Below are 27,813 nucleotides of genomic sequence, written 5' to 3'. Positions count from 1 at the left end.
AGCATGAATGTGTGTGTGTGTGTGTGTGTGTGTGTGTGTGTGTGTGTGAGTGTGTGTTTACATGTGTATGTATGTTTGTATCTCTGTGTATGAGTGTGTGTACATGAAAGCATGAGAGAGAGAGAAAGTGTGAAAGGGTTTTAGAGACAGAAAGTTAACTTCAACAAGCAATCCATCAGCATGGAGATTCAAAACGTTACATTTCTGCATTATTTACTGATTTTAATTCTCAGTGATTTAACTTAAATTAAATTCTCGGAGCAGCAATATTGTCAAAATCAGGGAGAGTAAAGGGCATGGAAGAAGAATGTGGAACTGGGTGGTAGTAGAGAGAGTTGCAATATTTTTTTTTAATCAGAGACATTGTTTTTTTTTTCAACAAGAAATATTTTTATTAAATTATCACATATGACATAGGCAATCATACATTTATATAAATGAAAACAAACCATATTGAGATAATTTTAGTTACAAACATTATACATAACAAACCATACTGACATAATTGTACTTGCAAACATTATATATCACTTGTAGTCTAGCCAATCCTTGTCAGTCAGACATTACATAGCTCACTCAAATCCTGCCTTCTTTTAAATCTTGATTCTCCTCTGCATGTATTGTTCTCACAATTCCCATTTTTTTCTATGTAGTCTGTTACTACCCTTTTCTAAAGATCCCAGTTCCAGTTGCTTTATCTCTGTTACTATATTCATTACTTCTAGTACAGCTGATTTCCATTTTCTGGTAATTGTTTTTTGGCAGGCACCATAATTAGACTCAGCAAGGCAATTCTGATTCTGTATCATAGCTCAAAAAATTATTTCCTTAGTTACACCAATTTGCTCACCCAGTATATCTGACAGGGTATTCTGCAGGGAATATTTAAATCTGCCAACTCCTTACACTCCCAGAATATGTTCGCAATTGCCTCTTTCTTCCCCATCACACATCCAACATTTGCTATCTACCTGAGGACAAAATCTTTGAAGATTACTTGAGGTATAAAAATATGTATGTAAACACTTCAAAGTGGAAGATCCTAAATCTTCTAGACTTTGTTGCATACCTGAAAGACATACATTTATCACCTACTATTTCTTTATGAATTGCTTATCTAACCTCTCTTCCTAATCTTTTCTAGCCTCCTCTGATTCTTATAGTTATCATGCAATATTTTGTATGTTCTACTAATTATTCATTTTTAACACCAACTTTTGTTCTACAGTCTACTAAAAACTCTATCAGTGCTGATATTTAGATTAGGATCCCCCTATTTCTTTCTATTTGTCTATACTCTGATATCATTCCTTGATAGGGAATGCCATCTCTAGCCTGCAGTCCAAATAAATTCTTGGCGTCTTCCCATTCTATTACATTTCCCTCTCTAATTATCTGCTCCCAGTACCTTGGTTCTTTTGCCCCCACTTGTCTATTGTCTGTATCCCTAACTGCATTCATCCCTATCACCAGAATCTACTTTCTTTATGCCGGTGTTGGTGTCATTCTTAGAATACATTCTGCTACTTTATGAAAATAATATTTGGCATGGTTATTGTTATTCTCTTTACAGATCTGCATCCAAAATCCCAGTCTCTTCTTGTTTCTTTAGCTTCCCCCCAGGTTTCTGCTGCTGTTATGTATAGGCACCTTAACTGTGTAGCTCTGAAATGCCCCTTCAAATTGGGCAATCCCAAACTGCCCTGTTCTGCTGGAAGAATCAGCTTATCTCACTTGACTCTTGCTGTCTTTCCCTACCAGATAAAATCCTTCAGCTCTTTATTGTTATCTGCAACTTCTCCTCTGGTTGATAAAGCATACCTGACCTGTGTATAAAACTAAAGGGACTAAAAACATTCTAATTGCTTGTATCTTGCTATCCATGTCCATATAACAGAGTGTCCAAATTCTGAGTTTTTGTGTTATCTTTGTTTAGTCTCTTCCCACATATCCTTAGCTGCCACACCAGAATCCTTTTTATTCCATAATCCTAAGTACTTCATTTTATCATGTCCCCATAAATATGGATACTGCTGAGCCAATTCATGTGTGGGCACATAATGTACAGCTACTGTCTCTGCTACAGCATCCAAAATTATTTGGAACTGCCTCAAAATGTTCCAAAACACTGAAATGTCCTTTTCTGGTTTTATCAGGTATAAAATAATATAATCTGCAAATAGAGCCAACTTTTCTTCACTACCATACTAATTATATCCTTGAATTTCTGAGTCCCTAATTTTCTTTGCCAGCAATTCTAAATATAATACAAATAACGAGGAAAGAGAAAGCCCCTGCCTGGTTCCCCTGCTCAAACAGAAATTATCAGAGAGGAACCCACCCACTTTTTCACCCCTGATTCCTCATATTTCCTCCTACTCTATCAAATGCTTTCTCTGCATCGAGACACATAAACAACAGTGGTATTTTCTTACATTTTGTTTTCCTCTGGATCACCAGTGTCTGTTAATGTTGTCAAATGTTTGCTTCCCCTCCACAAAGCCATACTGATCCATATCAATTTTGGCATCACCTTTGCCATTCTTTTAGCCATTATAGACATACACACTTTATAATCGTGGTTTAGGATTGGAATGGGCCTGTATGAAGCTGGATCTGATGGGTCTTTACCCTCTTTAGGTATTAAAGCACCCACTGCTTTTTTTCCAGGATGTTGGCGCTTCTCCTTCTCTTACTTAGCTAGGCTTGTAAGGGTCCTGGGGCCATTAGCCTAGTAACCTCCTATGATTCTATGATGCCATGAACAAAACCTTCCAGATCTTTATCATTTTTTCCCTCCTAGCTTCCAGACTTCCACAGAAATATTATCTATTCCTGGAGACTTTCCTGTGGACTGGTTATACATCACCATTTTTATCTCAACTCCTCCTATCCTAAGTGTTAGTAATTGAGCCTCATCTTTCTCTAACTTTGGCATATTAAACTCTTCCATAAACATTTCCATTTGTACCTTTTCTTGATTTCCATATTTCTCTGCTTAATACAGGCTTTTATAAAATTTCTCAACTATTTCAAGTATCTCTACAGGATCTCTTGTTATCTTCCTTGTTATAGGCTCCCTAAGCTTGGTGACAACACTTTCTACTGTCTGTTTCCTGAGTCACTGTGCTAAAAGTTTTTGTGCTCTATAGTTATTATAAAAAACAGTTGCTTAACTGCAGTCTTTCTAAACTCATGCATATTATCAAGGTAATCCCTTACTTTCAGCTTAGCACTCTACAATTGCTCCTCTTTTGGTTCTGTGAGATTCCCCCTGTTCTGCAGTACTTTAACATTTGTCAGACCCTCTAAATAATAAATAACCATATCTCTCTCTTTCTTCTATTTCCACACTGTTTTCAAACTCCACTTTAATATAATCCAACTCCCTAGCTAAATTGTCAGAAGAAATTTCTATCTTCTCTAACTCCTGAATAATTTTTACTACCCATTCGTTAAATTCCTCTCTTTTCAACAAACAGGTGGGAAAGTGCCAGTGTCTCGTTTTTATTTTTTACCCTCCATTGTTATTTTAGTTACTATTGGTGCATGATCTGAAATAGTTATTGGATGCATATCAAAACTTTCAATTAAATACGCATGTTCCTGTGAAATATAAGTTTTGTCTAGCCTAGTCCAGTTTTTGTATCTTGGGGAATAATATGTAAATTCACTCGGAGCTCCTACTACTGAATTCACATCTTCCATGCCAAATATTTTCATAAATTTCTTCAAAAATCTACCCTCCTTTGTTATATTTTCTCTTATGTGCCCCCAGATACATCTTTACTGCTGCAAATTAAATTTCAGTCCCCACCTATAAGTAATATTCATTACTTAAAGCTGATTATTTCTCCTAGAGTCTTCTTAAGCTCCATTATAGCACTTTTGGCTGGAATATAAATACGTGCCAGTGTAATCCTCCTCCCTTGCCAGGAGTCACTTAGTACTACAAATTTATCATTATTATCTGTTTTGTTTTCTTCTATCACTATTAGAGTTCCTCTTGCAATTAATATAAGGAGACCTCTATTCCTTTATTCCACGTATTCCACTGAATAACCACCCTGAAAACCTTTCTTTATCAAATTCACATGTTCAGTTCATTCCAAAAGTGTCTCCTGTCACATAGCTATTTGCACTCCTCATTTTTTAATATAGTTCACTACTCTTTCATTTTGTAGTCTATTAACATTTGAAGATAATATAGAAAGTGTCATTATATTAACAAGTTATTATTCCCACCTTTTATGTGTAATAACTTTTTCATTAAGTATCTAGTTACAGCTTTTGTGTTATATGCATGCACAATATTTGGCAGGCTGATCTTTTATACAGTTGTCTCTTGTCATATCCATTTGTGTCTATGTCATATCTTACAAAATTTTTGTTTTATTGAAAGCCCTCAAACAAAGAAACAAATACACCCCTAAAACATATTAATACTAACATACAAAACTATGTACATATTCAACTATTGAGGTTTTACCCTCTTAATGGGAGAAATTGTCCCAAAGTGACAACCACACTCACAAACTTGGGTTAACCTAAAAGGAAGGGTATCCATGCTAAGACACACGGTACAGCCTGTGCTTCTACTGAGTGTTGTCTGTTTTTTCTTATCTTTATTGTTGTCCCAGGTTGCTTTCAGAAAACATTATCTCCTAGCCATTGAACAAAAAGTATTCTGTTTTTATTGCTCTTTATCAGACTGTCTCCATGGATACATGAGAACCAGATACAGAGTTGCTTCTACAAGCATTTATTTATTTGCCATAGGAAATGTTATTATATTCAATGCTCTTTTTTATTTGCTTTCTCTTAAAACATTTTACTAGATCAAGTCAAGAGCCTTAATCCAGTCATTCCGCAATACAAAAATGAAAAAAAACACATCAAATTTGACCGGATTTTTCTTTTTTTACTTTGCTATGCCTATATTTCTTAAAACTGAACAAAAACAAACAGAAAAGAAGCGAAAAAACAGGGATGCCTGTCTACTTTAGTATCCCCATTACACTTGAAAATAACTGAGAAAATGTTACTTTATTGCACGTAGATTATATCATGTATTATAAAAATACTACTGTTCAGGACAACATTTTGTTTTACTTATAGTTAACTCTCTCCCTTCTCTTCCCCTCTCCTAATTGTTCTTCCAAACATTTATGACATGAAGTAGGGCATATCCTTTAGAGTCCCCTACAAGTTTAACAAAATAAAAAAGTCCAATATTTTCAGGCTTTCTTATTCTGTCATGTTTCACAAATATAACTAATGCTTTGTAATCCCACATTTATTTGTCAATTTCTGAGTTGCTGTTTTTATTCCTATCTCCATCTCGCAAATCGAGTATCTGCTTCATTTCCAATGTAGTCTTAGTTCTTCTAGTCAACTCTTGTGCTTTTTTCTGTCTCTCAAATATTTTCTGTTGAATCACTGGAAAAGGTTTCACTGGCACAGTCTCTCTGTGGTCTTTATTACCAGAAGAACAAGACACAGAATCTCATTCTGTTTCACAGTTCACTTTTTGTTGGACAAACTTTTGCATTTTCTCTTTAGCATGTTCTGCATCAAAAAATTATTTTGTCCCTCTAGAAAAGAATATTCTGAAGATAGCTGGGTACAGCAGTTTGAATCTTATGCCTGCTTCTCGACAATAGTCCCTGATAAGTGGAATAAATGTACTCTTCTTCTGCCTGCTGTACAGTGAGTAATCATCTTCCACAAACACTCTGTCTCCCATTTTTAGTACTTTGTCCTTCTGCCACAGTTTTGCCAGAATTAACCCCTCCTGCTGGTAGGATTGTATATTTACTACTAAAGGTCTAGTTTGCTTTCTCAAGGCCAGCTTTGAAGCATATATATGATGTGCCCTTTCAATTAACTCCTGCTGTGGAATACCAGTCCAGTTGCTTATTTGTGCTTTCATAAAATGAATATGATCTTTTCTTTCTAGTTTCTCTGGTACATTATAAACTCTCAGGTTTTCCCTATGTGCTATGTCCTCTCCATCTCTATTATTTTTGAAAGATTTCTTTTTGAGTAATCTCATATTCAGCCAGACATTTCTTCATTTTGATCTCTGACTTTTGCAGTTTTAACACCTCATCTGAATATCTGTTTAAAGATTCTTCCATTTTTTTCCAGCCTTTTGTTATTTGAGTTGATATACATTGTCAGTGTTTTGTTTATTTTATTTTAATCAGCTCTGAGTACATTTGACATATTTTTCTTTAATTTATTAGAAGTCATGACTTGATGGAGCTTGTACTGCTTTCTGCTAGACAGCTGCAGATTTCTTCCCAGCAGTGTGTTTTCCTTACTGTTTGTGATTGATTTTCTTTCAGGTTCTCTGAATTTCTTTTTCTGGCATTTGGGCAATGCACTTACTAGCCATTTACTGGAATTTACCCAAAATATAAGTTTACTGGTTGCCTCTTCTGAGTTTCTGTTTTCACAATGACAGAGCTAAAAGTAAGCTGTTACTCAATGTTCAGCCATCTTGGAAATCTCCTATTACAGACATTACTGGTAGATACATGGCATGGATCTGAGGATGGAAGTAGTTGCGATTTATATGTGTGTGTGTGTGTGTGTGTGTGTGTGTGTGTGTGTGTGTGTGTGTGTGTGTGTGTGTGTGTGTGTGTGTTTGTGTGTGAGCGTGTTTGCCTCTATACATGTATACATGCATTTGGCTGTGTGCATATCTGTGTACTTCTGAATGTGTGTGTTTCTATGCATATTTGATTATGTCTGTCTATGGTTCTGTGTGAGTGTCTGTGTGTGGACATTAATAAGAAGTTATGTACTTACCATAACATTCCATCTGTGTTGTCAATCTTCATTTATCATTGACCTTTGGGACTCGGATCCGATCCTTGGAATTGGCTCAGCCATTACACAGCCTGCACGAGCCAAAAACTCTTGAGCTAAGTCTCTACCCACAATACTCCTCTCCAGATTACCTCAGATCAAGCTTGCAGCAACACAGACAGACTGAATAAAATATACATATGGAAAAGAAGAGGCTATGTCCAAGGTCAAAACTAATAAAGTTACCAGGACAAGCAACTGATCCTCCAAGGAGTCTGAGGGAGGGGGACAGGAGGGAGAGGAGTCAATGATAAATAAAGACTGACAACACAGATGGAAAGTTATGGTAAGTACATAACTTCTTAATCTGATGTTGTCAATCATTATCTATCCTTGACCTTTGGGACACAGTCCCCAGCTACTTTCAATCTTGGGTGGCCTTATGGAAGGATATTCCTGAGAATCATACAGCCAAAGAATGCTCTTCCCCTGGAGACTAGATCCAATTTGTAATGAGTGATAAAGTTATGCAGAGCAGCCCAGGTTGCTATTTCATCCATAGAACCTTTGGAATGGAAAACAGTAGATGTGGCTATTGCCCTAGCAGAATGCGATCAGACTGGCGCTGGTAATTGGAGATTATTTTTTTATTGTAAATGAAAGAAATACAGTCTCTTAACCACTTTGACAAGGTGACCCTTGAAACGGATTTTCCCAGAGATTGACCAGAAAAAGAGACAAATAACTGGTCCAATTTTCTAAATTCTTTAATTCTGCTGAGGAGGAAACTTAACTGTCTGTGAACATCCAGCAAACGTAAGCAATATTCACCTTTGTTAGACAAATTTTTAAAGAAAATAGGTAAGTCAATGGATTGATTAATATTAGTCTCTGAGACCACCTTAGGAAGAAAGGATGAGTTGGTTCTTAGTGATACTCTAGCTTTACAAAAAATCAAAAATTGGTGGTTTTGAAGATAGTTCTTGAATTTCAGGAATTCTCCTGGTGGAGGTGATGGGTATCAGAAAAATGGTCTCCCAGGAAAGAAACATTAAGTGACAGGAAGCCACCAGTTCAAAAGTGGAAAGGACCTAAGACTGCAGAACCATAGTCAGATCCCAAGGAACTAGAGGATCCTTATAAGATGGTTTCAACCACAAGGTTCCTTTCATAAACACTTTACACAATCTGTGGGAAATTAGAGGATGATCTTCAAAGCCATTGTGGAAATTGGAAATAGCAGCTTGTTGGACCTTAACAGTAGGAGCAGAGGCTCCTTGTTCAAAAAGTGTTGCTAAAAATTCTAATATTTTTTCAGTTGGTGCAGACAAAGAATTAAGACCATTATTGTGCACCCAATAAAAGCCAATAACATTTTTTGGACTGGAGAAGATAATTTTTTCAGCCTGGTGATTAATGGAATTGGAAGAACCAATCTGTAAGCTTGATGTTTTGAAGATTAGGGTGCACCAGTCTTTGTGGGAGAGACAAAAGATCTGGAACTGGGTCCAGAGTCCATGGACAGTGAATTAGGTGAGGCCACAGAAAGGGAAACCAGACTTGATGAGGCCAAAGGATGGCAATGAGAATCGCCTTGTTCTTCAACCTGATGGCTTTCTTTAAGAAGAGAGGAATCAGTGGAAAGGGGGGAAAGGCATACAGCAGTCCCGAGGGCCAATCATAAAGGACAGTATCTCTCGGGGACTCCCTCTGATGGGGGATTAGGGAAAAGTAGCTGCTGTACTTGTTGTTCAGGGATGAAGCAAATAGGTTGCTGCAAAGCTGGCCCCAGTGAAGGAAAGTCTCATGAGGCAGGAGGATGCATCTGTTCAGTTTGTCTGCTATCCTGTTCAAGCTCCCCGAGATGTGCATTGCTATTAGAAAGTGGTTGGAGGATATTGCCCATTACCACCACTGAGAGTTTCTCAACACAGGGGGTAAGACCTGGTTTTGCCCCATTTGTTGATGTTCCAGACTACTGGCATGTTGTCTGACTGAACTGAAATCATTCCTAGAGGGAGGACAACTTGGAAGGCTTGCAATGCTAAGGGCACTGCCCTCAGTTCCAGAACACTGATATGCAGATTGGCCTACATTGGCGACCAAGTGCATTGGATTGTTCTGCCCAGATAATGCTATCACACCCCATCTGGTAGGCATCTGTGGTCACTATGGCCTTGGTCTGTGGTTAAACGAAGGGACAGCCTAAGAGACCTTCCTCATACTCCATCCAACAAGATAAGCCCTTCTTGCAATGACTGGTGATTAAAATTGTATGTGTCATTGGATGGGTCAGGATGGACCACTGGGATGCCAGAAGCCACTATAGTAGCCACATGTGAAATCTTGCTAGTGGAACTAAAATAGAAGTGCAGGACCCTTGTTGTTGGAGAGAATGGCTTGTATTTGGGATTTTCTCTTCTTTAGCCTGTGAAGGGGAAGGGAAGCTACACAAGAGATGGTATTTAGATGAGCTCCTCTGAACTCTAAATCTTGAGTCGGACTTAGCTGAGATTTTGATTGATCCACTGTAATGCCCAGAAGAGCGAACAGGTGCAGAATGAAATCTGTTGCTTGAAGCAGTAGATGCCTGGTGGGAGTGACGATGAGCCAGTTATCCAGATAGGGAAACACCTAGAATCCATGAAGTCTCAAGTGAGCTGTTACTGCTGCCAAACACTTGGTGAACACCCAGGGGGCTGTGGTGAGGCCAAAGGGCAGCATTCAGAACTGAAAATGACTGGCTCCTAGCTGAAAGCAGAGACACCTTCTGTAGCATTTGTCCATTTTTATGTGATAATATGTGTCCTGAAGATCTGTACAGCACATCCAATTGCTTTCCTCTAAGAAGGGTAGTATAGACTGAACTGTAACCATCCAGAATTTTGCTTGCTGAACAAATTTGTTCAGAAGGCTGAGATCTGAAATTGGTCTCAAGTACCCTGTCTTTTCTGGCACCAAAGAGAACCTTGAGTAAAATCTGGATCCTGTCTACTCTGGTCAGACTTCTTGGACGACTCTTTATTTCTAGCAGCTTTTGAATCTCTAAAGCTTCTTGATCCCACTGACTGGGTGGAACATCAGGGATCTTCATCTTGATCTTGGATGAGAGTGAAAGGAATGTAATAACCTCTGGGAATGATCCTTTGTACCCAAGTATCCAAAGTTATTTGCCACCAGGCTCTTGAGTGCAGAGAAAATCTTCCCCCGACTGCTTCCAGAGGTAAGCAATCGGGTCCCTTTTCAGAAGTGCTGGTGGGGTTTCCCAGAGAAAGAATCTCTGGAACCCTGATTTTTGCAGCCAGCTCTGCTTAGGGTTGGCATCTTCCTTTAGAGCTCCCCCCTCCGCCCTGAGAGGAGCCACCACCACATGTGCCCCGAAAAGGCCCTTGGGATTTTTTGAACCATATCTCCTCTGATTCCTACAGTAGGACCGCTGGGGAGCAGAAAAACATATGCCCACTGCAGATAGAGTCTTTCCAACTTTCTTGCACCTAGCTATAGTTTCTTTGACTTTCTGGCCAAATAAAGAAGATCTGTCAAAAGGGGCATTGACGAAGGAAGACTTAAATGGCTCTGCAAACTCAAACAAGTGCATCCAGGCATGATGCCTTATGGTAACACCTGAACCCGCTGCCCTCGTCATCCCTTCAGCTGCATGTGCAATGAGCCTCAAAGATGAGTTGGAAATAGACTCCAGCATGCCTAGCTGGAAGGCCGCTTTATCCTGGACCTCCTCAGACACAGCTCTCCTGGTAGGGTATCTGATAACTCCTTGATCAGATCCCCCTGGAGCCTAGTAAAATGTGCCATAAAATTCAAAGACCATAAAAATGAAGGTCGATGATCATTACACCTGCTTTCCAAATCTGTCCATTGCCCTGGACTCTCGATTAGGGGGGATGAACAGTGGAACTCTCTTTAGCTAGTTCCTTTTTGGTGTCCACCGCCACCACCATAGCATCTACCACTTACCCCTTAGCCCAGTGCTGGTGGTATTCTGGAGCTGACAGTATTTTGTCCAGTCTCTGAGGAATTGGCTCTATGGAGTCAGAAGCCTTCTAAGCCCACTGTGCAATCAATTTAATAAGATTGTCAGAGGGAGGAGTCATCCAAGAAGTAGATGGGCGAGCAGCAAAAGACTGCAAATATACTGACTCCTCAGAGGTAGGGTCTTTGGGTTTCCAGTTATCCCTCTGTTTCAGAATCTCTAGAATGTCTCCAAAGGAGATGTCTTCTGGGGGTGACCAGGGGGAACCCTTCCCATCATCAAAGTCCATGTCCTCTGTGACAGATTCCTCAGAGGAATCTAAGTTATTTCCTCTTACATGTCTTTTTCTGGGGTGGCTCCTCAGCGGGAATCTCTGAGAAGGACTTGGAAGAAGAGGGGACCTGTGCAGGGGTATCTTGCAGCTTAGGTGTTTGCTGCCCAGTTGTGGAAGTTGGTGGCAGCTCTGGGCAAAGGGGAGTCCCCCAATAAAACTCCAACATGAAAGGGGCCAGCTGAGAGCCTGCAGAGGACAATGCTCTCTCCATTACCTGGAAGACAGGGCACCCCGAAGAGGGATGGGAGCACAGAACCAAGAAGGACAACTTTGGAATTGAGGTCACACCCCGCTCAGAGAGATCCCACATTAGCTGAAGCTCCGAGAGTCAAGGATGACTCCAAATAAAAAACTGGAGCTGATCCAGAACCCTTGGACCCAAGAGGGGAGCTATGGCCCCTAGCAGTCCATCAGTTCTGATGAAACCAAGGAAGTCAAGGCAGATCATGGAAATGAAAGGGGAAAGGCTGTAGGCACCAGAGTGGTGAAACTAGAGGGAACTGAGCCATAAGCCTTAAGTCTTTAGAGGGGGACATTAGAGGAGAAAGATTTGATGGATTCCTGTGAGAGAAAGCCCCATCTACAGAGGAGATTGGGGTCTGGGAAGAAACAGAAAGACCCCTAGCCACTAGCAGCTGATCCAACAACCTCATGACATTGACTTCATTCAGACGCCTGGAGTAATGGACTGAGAAGCCTGAGGGGGATTCTGGTCTATCAAGTAAAGGACTTGGGAAATGTCCCACAAAGGGGTCAATAGAGGTTGAATATCTCGTCCTGGGTACAGTAAGTGTATTTGCTTTCGACACTGATGGTAGTTCAACTGGTTCTGGAAGCATAGTAAGTGGAGTCAGTACCAACAGGGAAGCTGAAGATGTCATACCAATGTGACTGGCACTGAGGTCTGTGGTGCTGTAGTAGACAGCACAGAGGTAGTTGGTTCCAATAGTTTCCTGACTTTGACCTTCAGTTCCACTGGAGCAGTGGGGTCCAAAATGCTTTTTGGATGCTGGAGATGTAGGAGACTCTGGCATCGAGTGACTTTTCTTAATCCCAAGATCTAATTTAGAGGGGGACATGTAGGACATGGACAGCACCCATTCAAAAGAGAATTTAATTAGACCTTTCAATATTAATTTATTTTTTCTTTCGACTAAGGCATGATGACTGAACACCTGGTAAATCGTACAGTCATGTTAAAGATGAGCCAGGCCCAAGCAATACATAAAGGAAGAATGCCCATTGGATTTGGGCATCTTCCATCCACAATACTGGCATTGTTTAAAGCCAGTAGTTCCTTTCGATTTATCCACCATGTTGACAGGCACAAAATAATTAAAGGTCAACAGGCAGCAATCACACACACACACATGCGGACAGAAGGAAAAGAAAGCTACCAACAATGGTATGCCTAAATTACCTAAAGAGGTAGACAGAGAAAAGGTACTACCAACAATGGTAGGGAAAGAATACCAAATGACCAAATGATAAAACAGCACGCTCACTCAACAAAGAAATGTGAGAGAAAACTAGATGGAAAAAAGGTGGTTAGAAAAAGTACAGATAAAGAATATATATATATATATATATATATATATATATATATATATATATATATATATATACACACACACACACACACATATATATATATATATATATATACATAGATAGATATAGGTATATAGACATATAAACACATATATATATATATATATATATATATATATATATATATATATATATATATATATATATATATAGATATAGATATATATAGCTATAGATATATAAATTTAAGATTAAACAGGAATAAACAAGAAAAATCTAAGAAAAACTATGAAATTTCACTTAACTTGCGAGAGAATCTGGCTGATGCATCTTGCAACAAAAGTGGTAAACAAGATCTGAGGTAATCTGGAGAGGAGTATTGTGGGTAGAGACTTAGCTTGAGAGTTTTTGGCTTGTGCGAGGTGTGTAACATCCAAGATGATTCCGAGGATCGGAACCGAATCACAAAGGTCAATGATAAATAAAGACTGACAACATCAGATATAATTACATAACTTATATTTTAGAGGTAAATTACCTCTTCCAGCTCCAATTACATTACTACAGGAAGTTTGAAACATTAGTCGGAAAAACTATTTAACATTAAAAAATTTTAAAAAATCTATAGTATTAAAAAATACAAAACATTTTAACTGACAGCCCATTCTCTAAGCACAATAATGCCTTCCAAGGTGTGTGTTATTGTGTACATAACACCTTTCCAGGATGTGGAGCCCATAAAACACATGGGGTGCATTATTTACACAATAACACACACCCTGTTTGGCATCATTGAGTGCCTATTGCATTCATCCGATAACAACTACCTACTGAGGCTCTGTGCTGCAGCATCTCACTGTCTTCTAGGTATTCTGTAATGCTCTTTCTCAGATGCAATTTTATAACCCTCCCTGAAAGTGAAAACTGACTGCTCAGTAGTTTCTTGCCTCTTTCACGGTCCTGTTTTATATATATATATATATATATATATATATATATATATATATATATATATATATATATATATATATATATATTTATGGGGATATTAAGCAGGTTTTGCATGTTCTGAGCAATATCATTCTAGATTCATTGGCGCCTATTACTCTCTAATGGTTTGGTCCTCTTTCAGTGAGAGGGTCTATTTCTTTTTTTTTTCAGAACAGGCATTTATTATCTCTATTTTCAAGAAATAAACTTTGGATCTAAACCTCCAGGAGAATTACTGCTCTGTATCTAACCTTTCTTTTATAGGTAAAGGTATTACTGACGAGTGGTATTTACACAGCTGTACTCCTGTTTAATGTCTCATTACCGCTTTGCTCCATCGCAGTCTGGTTTTACATCAGGATACATGACTTAGACAGCCTTTATTTGGGTTGTTAGTGACTTCTTTGTAGCTAGCAATCAGAAGTTATGTTCTTTACTGGTTCTTGATCTGTTAACTGCTTTCGACATGGTGGGTCATGACATCCTGATGGAATGTTTGAGAGTCTACTAAAAGTTTTCTGGAACAATGTTTAACTGGTTCACCTTTTACCTCTCAGGCTGCTTGCAGTTAGTGGTAGAGGTTAATTCCACTAGTAGTCACCATCTGGAGTGTCGTGTGTCATATGGCTTCATGTTGGAGATGTTACTATTCACTGTGTATATGTTGCACTTTATGGAAATTACTTGGGGCAGACAGAGACAGAGCGTTCATATCAGTCATAGGTGGATGATTTTTGATTCCACTTCTTTTCTCTGGAGGCAGTGCTTGAGTTTACTAACTTTGAAGACTGCATGGAGTTAATCCTTAAATGGATGATGAAAAGTCAAATGCAGCTTAACCCAGCTGAGACTGTGTGGCCCTGGTACAAGCCACTGTCCATCCTTCACATGTTCCTCACGGGTCTATATTAGTTTGCAGAAATGGCACTCTGGCGAACAACTAATCATCGACCTGTAATCAGCAAAAATTGCATCAGCAATTTGGTGAATTTACTAAAGGCAACAAAATAGTTGCCTGAAACACAACGGACCAACGTACAGTTAAATTGAACCCACCCAAGTGGGCGGCTTCACTCCCCACACCTCCCTAACTATATATACCAACTCTGAGATTGAACTACAGTGGACAAAAGGGAAAAGTTCTGTACTTGTCCATTGTGCTTCAGGCAACTATTTCATTGGCCTTAGTGAGTTCAGCGAATCACTGAAGCAAGTTTTGCTGATTACGGGTTGATGATAATATGTTTGGCGGAATGCTATTTCAGTGACCTAATATAGACCCGTTCCTCACATTTCTCTCTTATATGGAGAAATAGATTGGAATTAGCTTCATGATGTGGGTGCAATTCTTGACAATAGACTGACATGTAACGGTCAGGTGTTGCTTGTTGTTAAAATTGCATATTCTAGCTAACAAAACATTACTTGGATCCGGAATCTCATTTGACTGTTGGACATGCTGCCAGCGATAGGTACACTGGTATCTTCCTACCTAGAATATTCCAACATGCTTTACCTTCTGCTTTCTCATGACGACCTAGGAGGGCTTCAGAATGTGCAGAATTCTGCAGTGAGGTTACTGACGGGGAAGTCTCATTTATGTCACATTGCATGCTTGCTGAGTACCCTGCATTGCTTCTCAGTTGCTACGAGGTCAATGTATATGACCCTATTATGACTTACTGGACCCTATATACTATGTGTAATGCTTATTTGAAAGACCCTCAAGTCTAGCAGTTGGTGCAGAGGATTAAGACTACAAGTTGTTAATAAAGCATTTCCTGCACTGAAGGGTTTCATTCCATAAGCCTTAATTTGCCTACTGAGTGACCTTGGACATATCATTTAACCAGATAGTGCTTTAGGGGCAACTGGAATTTGGGCTAGGGTCTCCTGGACTTCATGCCCAGTAACTACCTATAAAACTTCTTTTCCCTATGCCCTGGCTAGGTCCTTTATGCCATCTGGCTATGGCTGTTCCAAAGGCTTGGCTTTAGAAAACTCCAGTCACATGTTGTGTTTTGCCTTTCTTACCCAGTCCAGAAGAATCAACTGCCTTCATTGATTCAAGTGTGCAACTCATATAACTCTCTCAGGACATACTGTCATTTTAGACCAGACTATTTAAACCTCATTCAGAGAGTAATGTTTGTTCTTGTTAGTTTTATTATTGATTTTAACCATATTAATTGCACTTTTATTGTGGTGGTACATAGCATTATTATGTACTCTGGTTTTTGCATTGTGCATAGTAATTTAATATTTTTTAATAAAGACACAGAGCATTCCAGATGGCATTCATGCATACTCCTTCATAAACTTCTATTCCTCTAGTTCGTCTACCTTACATTTATTCCTAGCACAGCCTACTACTTTCTTCCTATTTATAATCAGATATAATAATCTTTCAAGCCTCTTAACAGCTTATATTTTCATTCCCTGTAAATATCAGCCATTTAAAGAAACATTATCCTCATGTTTAATGTATCAAACTAATTCCATCTAAACCTAAGCCAACACTTTCCATACATGCCTGCATAATGCTACAGTTTACTCACTGCCCAAAGTTACAATATTTTCCTTAGTGAAAAAATAGCTGTCACTCATCTCCCTTCTTATCCTATACATCCTTCAATTGTCTAGCTGCCCTTCCTCCTCCTTTTCAAATGTATTTATCTTTTCTTTTTACTTGTCAGGTCTTTCATTTCAAGCTCTCATGCAAGTATCACTTCACAATTAAAAATAATTAAAAACATTCTACTGCCTAGTCAGGTGACAGTTTCACAGATATTCTTCTTAATCATCCCACTATTACTTACTATTATTCTTAACACTCTCTCTCCACTGCTCTTTTTCTACCTGTTCTCTTCTCCAGTTTGGTTACAACTTAGTGTGTCTTGTCTCATTAACATTTTGATCCAAGCACTATCATGTGTACACTTTGGTATAAGATGTCGAACTATTAGGGCTTTTTATTTCACTTTTGGAAAAATTTCCATCTAACCACCCATGCTTACATGTCACATCCAACTCATATAGCAAGCTTGTGAACTGCCATTTACATCCATAGAGTTTACTTAGGCAAGTAGGGTGCAAATGTAGAAAGCCAGGCCTTTTTTCTATATAACACACTCACACACACACACACACACACACACACACACACACACACACACACACACACACACACACACAATAGTATGACTTGTCAATCCACCTACTGCATGTCCTGGGATGTGAGGAAAAAATAGAGAACTCAGAGAAAACCCACGTAAGTACAAGGACACAAGGAGGGCATATAAACCCCATAGTGAAGGCACCCTAGCTGAGAACTTGAACTGGAGAATCTGTTGATGAGAGGTGACACTGCTACTCAGTGCACCACTATGCCTCCATTGGAACAATTTCATATAGCTTTATTTTACAGTCTGTTATATGTATTATTTGTTTTAATAAGCAGTATGCATTAATAACCAAACATTTTAATTGTTGAATTATCTATATATTATTTTACAAGATCATTTTTGATTCTTGGTTATCTACAGTACTTAGGATTTAAGTACTCAAATAAATAAATTTCCAGTGCAACTGAAAGTTCTTTTATTGGCTTTCTTTACCTCATTACATATCTTTGTTTCTTTTCCCCCTCAGCAATACAGCTGGTGTTGTCTTCAGGATCTTTCTTCTCTCTGTTCTTCTCTTTCTTTCTCCTAGGGAGCCTTTCTTTCACTGACAGTGTTAGCAAGATTGTCTCTGAAGACCTTTATGCTGACTCAAAAACGTCTTCACATACTTACCATCAATTCCTTCTTTTAACTTTTCTTATCACTGAAGCAAGTTTTGCTGATTACGGGTCGATGATTATATGTTTGGCGGAATGCTATTTCAGTGACCTAATATAGACCCGTTCCTCACATTTCTCTCTTATATGGAGAAATAGATTGGAATTAGCTTCATGATATGGGTGCAATTCTTGACAATAGACTGACATGTAACGGTCAGGTGTTGCTTGTTGTTAAAATTGCATATTCTAGCTAACAAAACATTACTTGGATCCAGAATCTCATTTGACTGTTGGACATGCTGCCAGCGATAGGTACACTGGTATCTTCCTACCTAGAATATTCCAACAAGCTTTACCTTGTGCTTTCTCATGATGACCTAGGAGGGCTTCAGAATGTGCAGAATTCTGCTGTGAGGTTACTGATGGGGAAGTCTCATTCATGTCACATTGCATGCTTGCTGAGTACCCTGCATTGCTTCTCAGTTGCTACTAGGTCAATGTATATGACCCTATTATGACTTGCTAGACCCTATATACTATGTGTAATGCTTATTTGAAAGACCCTCAAGTCTAGCAGTTGGTGCAGAGGATTAAGACTACGAGTTGTTAATAAAGCATTTCCTGCACTGAGGGGTTTCATTCCATAAGCCTTAATTTGCCTACTGAGTGACCTTGGACATATCATTTAACCAGATAGTGCTTTAGGGGCAACTGGAATTTGGGCTAGGGTCTCCTGGACTTCATGCCCAGTAACTACCTATAAAACTTCTTTTCCCTATGCCCTGGCTAGGTCCTTTATGCCATCAGGCTATGGCTGTTCTAAAGGCTTGGCTTTAGAAAACTCCAGTCACATGTTGTGTTTTGCCTTTCTTACCCAGTCCAGAAGAATCAACTGCCTTCATTGATTCAAGTGTGCAACTCATATAACTCTCTCAGGAAATACTCTCATTTTAGACCAGACTATTTAAACCCCATTCAGAGAGTAATGTTTGTTCTTGTTAGTTTTATTATTGATTTTAACCATATTAATTGCACTTTTATTGTGGTGGTACATAGCATTATTATGTACTCTGTTTTTTGCATTGTGCATAGTAATTTACGTTAATATTTTTTAATAAAGACACAGAGCATTCCAGATGGCATTCATGCATACTCCTTCATAAACTTCTATTCCTCTAATTCGTCTACCTTATTCCTAGCACAGCCTACTACTTGCTTCCTATTTATAATCAGATATAATAATCTTTCAAGCCTCTTAACAGCTTATATTTTCATTCCCTGTAAATATCAGCCATTTAAAGAAACATTATCCTCATGTTTAATGTATCAAACTAATTCCATCTAAACCTAAGCCAACACTTTCCATACATGCCTGCATAATGCTACAGTTTACTCACTGCCCAAAGTTACAATATTTTCCTTTGTGAAAAAATAGCTGTCACTCATCTCCCTTCTTATCCTATACATCCTTCAATTGTCTAGCTGCCCTTCCTCCTCCTTTTCAAATGTATTTATCTTTTCTTTTTACTTGTCAGGTCTTTCATTTCAAGCTCTCATGCAAGTATCACTTCACAATTAAAAATAATTAAAAACATTCTACTGCCTAGTCAGGTGGCACTTTCACAGATATTCTTCTTAATCATCCCACTATTACTTAATATTATTCTTAACACTCTCTCTCCACTACTCTTTTTCTACCCGTTCTCTTCTCCAGTTTGGTTACAACTTAGTGTGTTTTGTCTCATTAACATTTTGATCCAAGCACTATCATGTGTACACTTTGGTATAAGATGTTGAACTATTAGGGCTTTTTATTTCACTTTTGGAAAAATTTCCATCTAACCACCCATGCTTACATGTCACATCCAACTCATATAGCAAGCTTGTGAACTGCCATTATCATACATAGAGTTTACTTAGGCAAGTAGGGTGCAAAAGTAGAATGCCAGGCCTTTTTTCTATATAACACACACACACACACACACACACACACACACACACACACACACACACACACACACACACTCACACACACACACACACACAATAGTATGACTTGTCAATCCACCTACTGCATGTCTTGGGATGTGAGGAACAAAATAGAGAACTCAGAGAAAACCCACGTAAGTACAAGGACACAAGGAGGGCATATAAACCCCATAGTGAAGTCACCCCAGCTGAGAACTTGAACTGGAGAATCTGTTGATGAGAGGTGACACTGCTACTCAGTGCACCACTATGCCTCCATTGGAACAATTTCATATAGTTTTATTTTACAGTCTATTATATGTATTATTTGTTTTAGTAAGCAGTATGCATTAATAATCAAACATTTTAATTGTTGAATTATCTATATATTATTTTACAAGATCCTTTTTGATTTGTGGTTATCTACAGTACTTAGCATTTAAGTACTCAAATAAATAAATTTCCAGTGCAACTGAAAGTTCTTTTATTGGCTTTCTTTACCTCATTACATATCTTTGTTTCTTTTCCCCCTCAGCAATACAGCTGGTGTTGTCTTCAGGATCTTTCTTCTCTCTGTTCTTCTCTTTCTTTCTCCTAGGGAGCCTTTCTTTCACTGACAGTGTTAGCAAGATTGTCTCTGAAGACCTTTATGCTGACTCAAAAACGTCTTCACATACTTACCATCAATTCCTTCTTTTAACTTTTCTTATCTGTTCTTTCTCTCCTCTTTAGAAAGAAAGCTTCTGTTTAACCATTTAACAGCTGCCAGACCTTCAACTCCATGCCAGGAAAGAAATTTGATCTGGCAATCCTAAAAAGCATCCATAAGAAAGTAAGTGATGAATATGCTACATTCCTGCAGCATAATCTGGATGTCATTGCTGTGACAGACTCATGGCAAAATGTTTTCTTTGTCAAAAGTTTCACTCTCACAGCTATAGTACATTATGGACTGATTACTCTATATTCTAGGACTGAAGTAATTGCCTTCTACTTTCCAAAAATCACTTCACGTGTATGCTGATAGTTCATCTTCTAACACAAATGAATATGGCATAAACATGCTGGTTTTCGTATGAAATATTAAAAACGTTATTGTTTACTTTCAGTTTTATAAATATGTACTCAAACCACATATTCTACAAAAGAGGTACATTATTTCTCTTGAGATCTTTAGTGCTAACCTAGACATAATATTTAATTCAACATGGCTGACCATGCTTTCACTCAACTTCTTCATTTAAACATTCTTCCCACATCTGGCAAAAATTTAACAAACTACATTACCTTACTATTCTTCTTACTTTGTTAAATGACCAGGATTCTGTTATTTTCTTTTAGTTTAGTAAACAAAATCCTACCACCTTCTTTTAGATCCAGATAATTTGGAGAGATTTAAGTTCTGAAGTCAGAATTCCTTGAAACTGACCTATTGCCTTCTTATCAATCTTCCTCTGTGAAAAAATACTTTCTGCACTCTTCATCTCTAATCTTATTCTAGAGCTCCAAAATAGGTATTTCCTCACCCTGCCAGAAAAGGGAAAACTGATAGAGAAGCCTGGATATCAAAAGTTCTACATCATTTTCTAAAACTTAGAGAGGCTTGAAACTCTTCTAAAAAGTCTTGTAAATTGATAAAAGTACACATCACGATAAACATCTGAAAAAGGAGCCTTCTTGATTCATAGATTAGCACTAGGCTAACTGTCTCATGTGCCATTTTAAGCCTAGCCAATTACCCCATGTGGGAAGCAAACCCTGCACCTTGTGTTTCTAAGGTAAGCACCCTAACCATTACACTAACTCGGAGCCTTCTTTGGATAGACAGATGTATATCCATACACTGAAAATGCCACATATCAAATAACAACTGATCAAATACAAATTGTTAATCAGCAGTGTATCAAACTGTGGGAAAAAAAAAGGAAAGCATTTTTTGCCCCTGCACACCCCACAGCTGCATACTGATTATATATACCAGTTCTGAGATTGCACTGCAGTGGGTAAAGGGTACATTTCCTGATCCCCACTGTAAAATCTCTCACATAAAGAAGCGGCTACTTGCAATAAGCTGATTTTCAATCAACTGTACCAGCTTTTTTTCCATTTGACAATCTGACTTTTCTACTTCCATGTATTTTATACACACATACGCACACATGCACACACACACACACACACACACACACACACACACACACACACACACACACACACACACACACACACACACACACACACACACACACACACACACACACACACACACATTTCACCTGTGTTTTCATTGAAAGGGACTATTTTCAGGCACTGACAGTACCTGCTCCTGTTGCTCTCTGGTTGCAGGGCCACTAGGACCAAAGAAGTACTTTTTATTCAGGTACTTGGTCTTAATTTCTTTGGATTTCTCTTCTCTCTTTTCTCGTTCTTTGTGAGGTATTCTTCTGAACTGTTCTATATCCATCCAACACAAAAGGTCCATACTAGAATGCACCAAAAAAAAAAAAAAAAGAGAGAGGTTACATGGACAACTCATTTCTTTGTTTCTTAATTTTTAGTGCATACTATACATGCCAAAATTAGCTGCATAAGGCTAACAGAGGAAAATTAAAATGAATCAAATAAAATGACAAGCAAAAGAAATATTAACAAAAAAAGAAGCTTTACTAACCTGCAAGTTTGTTTGGATATCAGATAAGATGCATATTTGTGCATCTAAGCCTGATGTGTAAAACGCACACACTTTATTGTGAGTATACCTTTATGCATCAGGAATAATTAAATCAATATATGTTTACTACTGCTGCAGGCTCAATGCATTAATTTTATCTAAGTGTTACTTAGGAACATATTCAACAAACTGCTGATGACGCTTGTCAATGTGTGCAGGAGCTGTCTTTTATTAGGAAATCAACAATTCTTGAAAATTAAAGACAATACTGCTACATGCAAAAGGGAGCCTTGTGCTGATCAAGGCAGTGCTAGGAATGCATGACAAAACTTTTACTGGAAAAAAAAAGTAAATGCTGCTTGATCACAATGAAAAAAAGAGCATTAATGGTTACAAGGCAAAATGATTTAATATTACATAACTTATCTTGGGTAGAGCGAATCTTCTGAATTTGAGTAAAGATTTATTTTTTTTTGTTATACATATAATAGTGACTTCAAAAACTTGACGTGCAAACAAAACAAGTTAATCATGTATGACAAATCTGATTCTATTAAAATGAACAGAAATTAATGCAAGTAATCAGTAAACTTACAAAAACATTTGCGTATGTTTTACAAATGCATATGCATTTGTGAAAAAGGGCTAAGTGTGCTAAGGAAATTCAAAGTGATATCATGTTACAAGTACTTAAAGACACAACTTTTCATGTTTTATATAATAAACAATATACAGAATGAAGGAGACCATTTTTAATATGGAAACAGATTATGTGCAGTGTGGTCTGGTGCCAAGTACCATAACTTCTGAAATGTAAGTGCATGAAAATTCCATGATATTTGGGTAATGTGGTCGGAGATCTGTAGCTAGTAATAAAGTAATAGGTGGATTTGTTAAGGATGATCTGCATCAACAAGAGCTCCAGCTTAGACTCATGGGCAATTTGATGTGAAGTGAATTTTTTTTGACAAACATAATACTGTCTTGTAGTCACCAAAGGGCATTAATGTATAACAGGTGCTAAACTCTGGTACATAGGGAGTGCTGTCATTGCACTGAAACTATGTAGCTGTAGTTACACAGATATGAATGTGTTAATTTCAGCAAACAGGAACCATTTATTTGTAACGACATGGCAGCTCAGCATAAATGATTTTTAACACTTCAACACCTCACATTAACTGGCAGTACCTTAGAAATTACAGTGCATTATGTACTATGTACATTTTTATAAAGGTAATATCATACTTTAGACTTAAAATGGCAATGTCTATTTTACATATCCGCAACATATACCAGCATCCTAGCAGTTTTATTTGGGTCTATATCAGAATAACGAAAGCGCATATGTGCGACTACATAAAAGTCAAAACATAATACGCAAAACCTGTAAATAGCGAACAGCCACATAATCAAATTTTTTCCTAGTGAAAAAATTCACGTGGCTGTTCGGAAAAAAATAAAAATTAAAAAACATTATCAGGAGGGGGCTTCACCCCCCACATCCCCCAACATGGGGAGCTGTGCCCCCCACACCCCTTAACTAAATATACCAACTCTGAGATCGCATTATACTGAAGGAAAGGGCAACTCTGTGTAGTTGGCCAACTACCTCCTTGCCGTGTGACATATTCATCGAATCGCTTAAATGCGGTTCGATGAGTATGTGTCGCTCTTTACGTGTTCACTCAAAAACAGTTTCATGCTTCTAATATAGACCCGTTTTATTCCACTTATCACCAAACCGTTATTCTAAGCAGACTTTTCCTACTGGGAGACAAAGGACATGCTCACATCAGACGAGGAGCATGCATGTTTTAATTTTGTTATGCCTGTATGTTTAGCATGAGATGCTTTGTCTTACAGAATCTGTAATTTTACTGCACAAATTACTGATTTCATAGAAGTGCTATTGCTTTTATGTCTCTCTAAAGAAAGACAGCTGAGAGGAACAATGCACAGATCCACAAAGAAACCCACAATCTAATATGGAGAGTTTGAAACCTTTACAGGTATCTGCATGGAAGAAGGTTGACAACAGGAACTTATTACCAGCCGTTACTTCTTTTTTTTTTTTTTTTTTTTTAATTTCAATCACAGAAGAGGAATTTCGTGAGTATCTACAGCTGATTTCAGTGATAGTGAATGTTTTTGTTAGCAAACTCATCTCACATTGTGTACAAAGGACATGAATAACATTGTAATTCAGTGCTGGTTATTTTCTGTACTTTAGTGAACTAGGTGGTAGTGCTGGGTCATGAACTTCATTCCTTAAGTAATACTGGCTTTATCACAGGTACACTGATTGTCCAATGTTGATAAGCATTTTTCAAAAATAAATGATTCTAGGAGATGAGCACTGACAACCAATCAGACATCACTGCACTTCCTAAGTGGTGCACCTACCTGTAACCAATATAAACATTACTGGACAGATTCAGAATGACTATATTCTGTCCAAAGTATATGTGCTGGTAGGAAAGCAATGGCTCAAGGGAGGTACACAACACCTACAGTATGAAAGAAACAATTATCTGTGTTCCACAATACACTACTATTGTACATCCTGGATGGTCATTCCCAAGAAAATGCAGTCCCTAAGCACTGGATCAAGGGGAAAACTGGCATGGTGAAGCAATACATTACATGCGGTGGCACACAAATAATGCAAAATAAATGTTTGTCTCATAAAAGCTTTGAATGTCGGATATTAAGAACTACACCATGAATAACAGCACAAGTACACCTCCTACCTATGTCCATTAGTGCACTGGTAATGCATACATATAGATTATGCTACTCTTTTTAAGGACAGTGTATTTTTCATAGTAATGTTTAAAGTAGTCTGCAAGGAATCAGTTTATCTATTTATGTTTGTTTACCAGGTTAGGGCACTGATCACAAATGACTAACTTCAGGTGTAGCCCAAGATGTACAGAAACAACAATTCAAGTAATATAATATAAGTGACAAAAACTACAAAGAGTACACATGAAGGTGTTGTTAGCAACATCAGATCTACATAAAGTGTATAAACAAATGCAAAGAAGATCAAAGACTTCAAAGAAAATAACTCCCATTCTAACTGCAATATTTACAGGTAACAGTGCATTCAAAATGACCACAGTTCACATCAGATGAATTTAAAACTTTCATGAAAAATAATAACATAATATATTTTACTTTGGCATTACGTTATCTAATTATGAATGGACTTGAAGAGATGCTGAGACTGAGTTTTAAAAATATGATGAAGGCTGTGAGCCTTGATAAAAAGTCACTGCAATGAACAACTGGATGATTTATCAATACTTCATAGCCAGATGTGGGGTAATGCTTGATTTATCCACAGCTTATGTCGTTTAATCAAGAGGCTGAAGCAGTACTACAGTAATACAGTCCTGGTTATTTTCTGTACTTCAGTGAACTGGATGGTAGTGCTGGGCCCTGAACCTCATTCCATAAGTAATACTAGATTTATCACAGGAGCGCTGATTGTCAAATGATGATGAGCATTCTTCAAAAATAAATTATACTTTATTGTATAATTATTATTCCTCTACATCAGAATGAAGAAAGCAACCACAGCTGAAGACACCTACCATCCTGATGTGCATGAATAACAATTATAAAAAAAAGATTCAGCATGGTGGGTGTCTCAAGTTTGATTGCTTTCTTCATGATGATGTACAGGAATAATAATTATACAAAGAATCAGCATCAGCATGAAGAAAGCAACCACACTTGAGACACCTACCATGTTATTTCTGAAAAGAAACTTGAAATTATAAGTGAATTTCTGAAGCTTTTCTCAAGACAGGCATAACAGTGGAGCTTGGAAGTCTAGTTTGCAGATGACTGTAAACTAGATGGTTTTGCATCACGTCAGAAAGCTAGGATAAACCAATGATATTCAGGACATAACTTCACTTTCAATGCAGACAAGTGTTCCTTTTTGCACCTAGAAAAGAACACCTTAAAACTATGCTTACACATTTTATTGTGACCTAATACCTATATCATATCATGTAAGAAATTCAGGAAAAATCACTGATATTGAATTCATAGTAGTATGGTATCTGCTACTCACACAGTGCGGGTTCTGTCTTTCAGGCAGTTTGTTATCCATCTTACCACATATGGACCTATTTTTAATCATTTAGCTTATTTTCACTGTCTGCATCGGGTGTGGCCTCATTTGCAATGTTTGTCCCATGACCACTGTCAACATCCTGTGTATACCAGATTCATTAGACAGGATCTTCCCTGGACAAAGCCAAACTACTGTGAGTCAAATCTAATGAGATTTTTGTTATCATAGTTTATAAGGTCAGTTGTAATTCATTCAATCATTCTGAAGAAGAAACTCATCAGATTAAATGGTTTACAATTCCTGGGCCTGATTCTAGATCTACTTTTATGGAGTGGCACCACCACTACAGTGCTCCAAATGCCAGGGGCAAAACATGTATCTAAACTTAGGTTAAACAATTTGAGGAGTGACCCTGCTAGGGCATGTTTAGAATGATTTATTAAGCTACCAGGTATACTGTTGAGTCCCATGAAAGAAGTATTTTTGATCTTAGAAAGCACCTTCAGCACAAGTTCTTTTATAATAGTAAGAATATTAAAGATTCGGGGATATGTGCACTTTGGAGAGAAGTCCCCGGAGTAAACTTAACAGTGAATCTGTATGATGAGGTGTGTTGCTAATTTATGATTCGGTGCAAGTAGGTGGTGCCATTTTTAAATAGTTCAAAACAATGCTGAGTGTTATTCCTTTTTCCTAATGTAGATTAAGAACGATTTATAATTGACCTTTGCTTCAGTTACTAATCTACATTCATGTGCTGCTGTAGTAGATCTACTAGTATTTTTAAGCTTTTATTAATATTTCTGATACTATCACTGGCAAGATGGTTTTTGGATCTGCTGTATAAATTAAATATTTTTTGCCTTTTATTGTAAAGTTTACTTATGTCACAAAACCACCAAGGTGTTTGGTTTTTGCACTTCTTATTGTATCTTGCTCTGGTTGGGACTGCTAGCTCTACACATTTATCTAAATGGGTATACAACTCCTTTGTTAAGTTACCTGCTGTGTCAGTGTCAGAGCTGATGCTGTCATGACTGAATTTTGAAACCTCATCATAGAACTGGATGAAGTTAGCACATTTGAAATCCCAGAATTCCAAGGTGTTTGATGCAGGGGCTTTGGAGATTTTGAAGGCAAAAGTCATTAGTTTATGGTAGGGCTTAGCCAGGGAACTTGATACCAGGGTAACAGTGTATGAAATGACAATATCTCTATGGCTGAGAGTAAGAATATCAAGTCCTAATTATTTGATTCAGGTACTGTTTGTTTATTAAACTGAAGAATTTCTGGGCATACCGTATATTAGAGGAATAGATGCTCCAGTTTATTGAGGGGTAGTCAAAATCTTTTAAATAAAAATGGAGTTTCTGTTAATAGAGACTTCACCAGACACATTTAGGAATTTTACTTGATAATCATGGGACAAGGAGGGTGTCCTGTAATAGGCTGTTAGCTGATAGTTTGACCTGTTTACAGTGAGCAGGAATTCTATGAATTTAGTTTTGTGGGCCTCTGGGGATCTGCCTGGAGGTGATATTATCCTTTACAAATATAGAGATGCCCCACGGTGACATCAGGCCTGAAGGCATAGTAGGCACAATACCCAGGTATG

General features: G+C 37.8%; 1 protein-coding gene across 1 annotated transcript in view; it reads right to left on the bottom strand.

The window, feature by feature from the left end:
* The window catches only part of RGS22 (regulator of G protein signaling 22), a 971,253-nt gene that overhangs the window by 344,647 nt on the left and 598,793 nt on the right, over positions 1-27,813 (bottom strand). Inside the window, exon 18 of the mRNA XM_044065939.1 lies at positions 21,755-21,917. Coding sequence (XP_043921874.1) covers positions 21,755-21,917 — 163 coding nt within the window. The remainder of the gene's footprint in view (positions 1-21,754; positions 21,918-27,813) is intronic.

Source organism: Protopterus annectens, chromosome 3.part0, assembly GCF_019279795.1.
Source record: "Protopterus annectens isolate FY-2018-M chromosome 3.part0, PAN1.0, whole genome shotgun sequence".
In the NCBI taxonomy this organism is placed as follows: domain Eukaryota; kingdom Metazoa; phylum Chordata; order Ceratodontiformes; family Protopteridae; genus Protopterus; species Protopterus annectens.
Note: the sequence above shows the minus strand (reverse complement) of the source record. Positions and strands in the feature narration are given on the sequence as shown.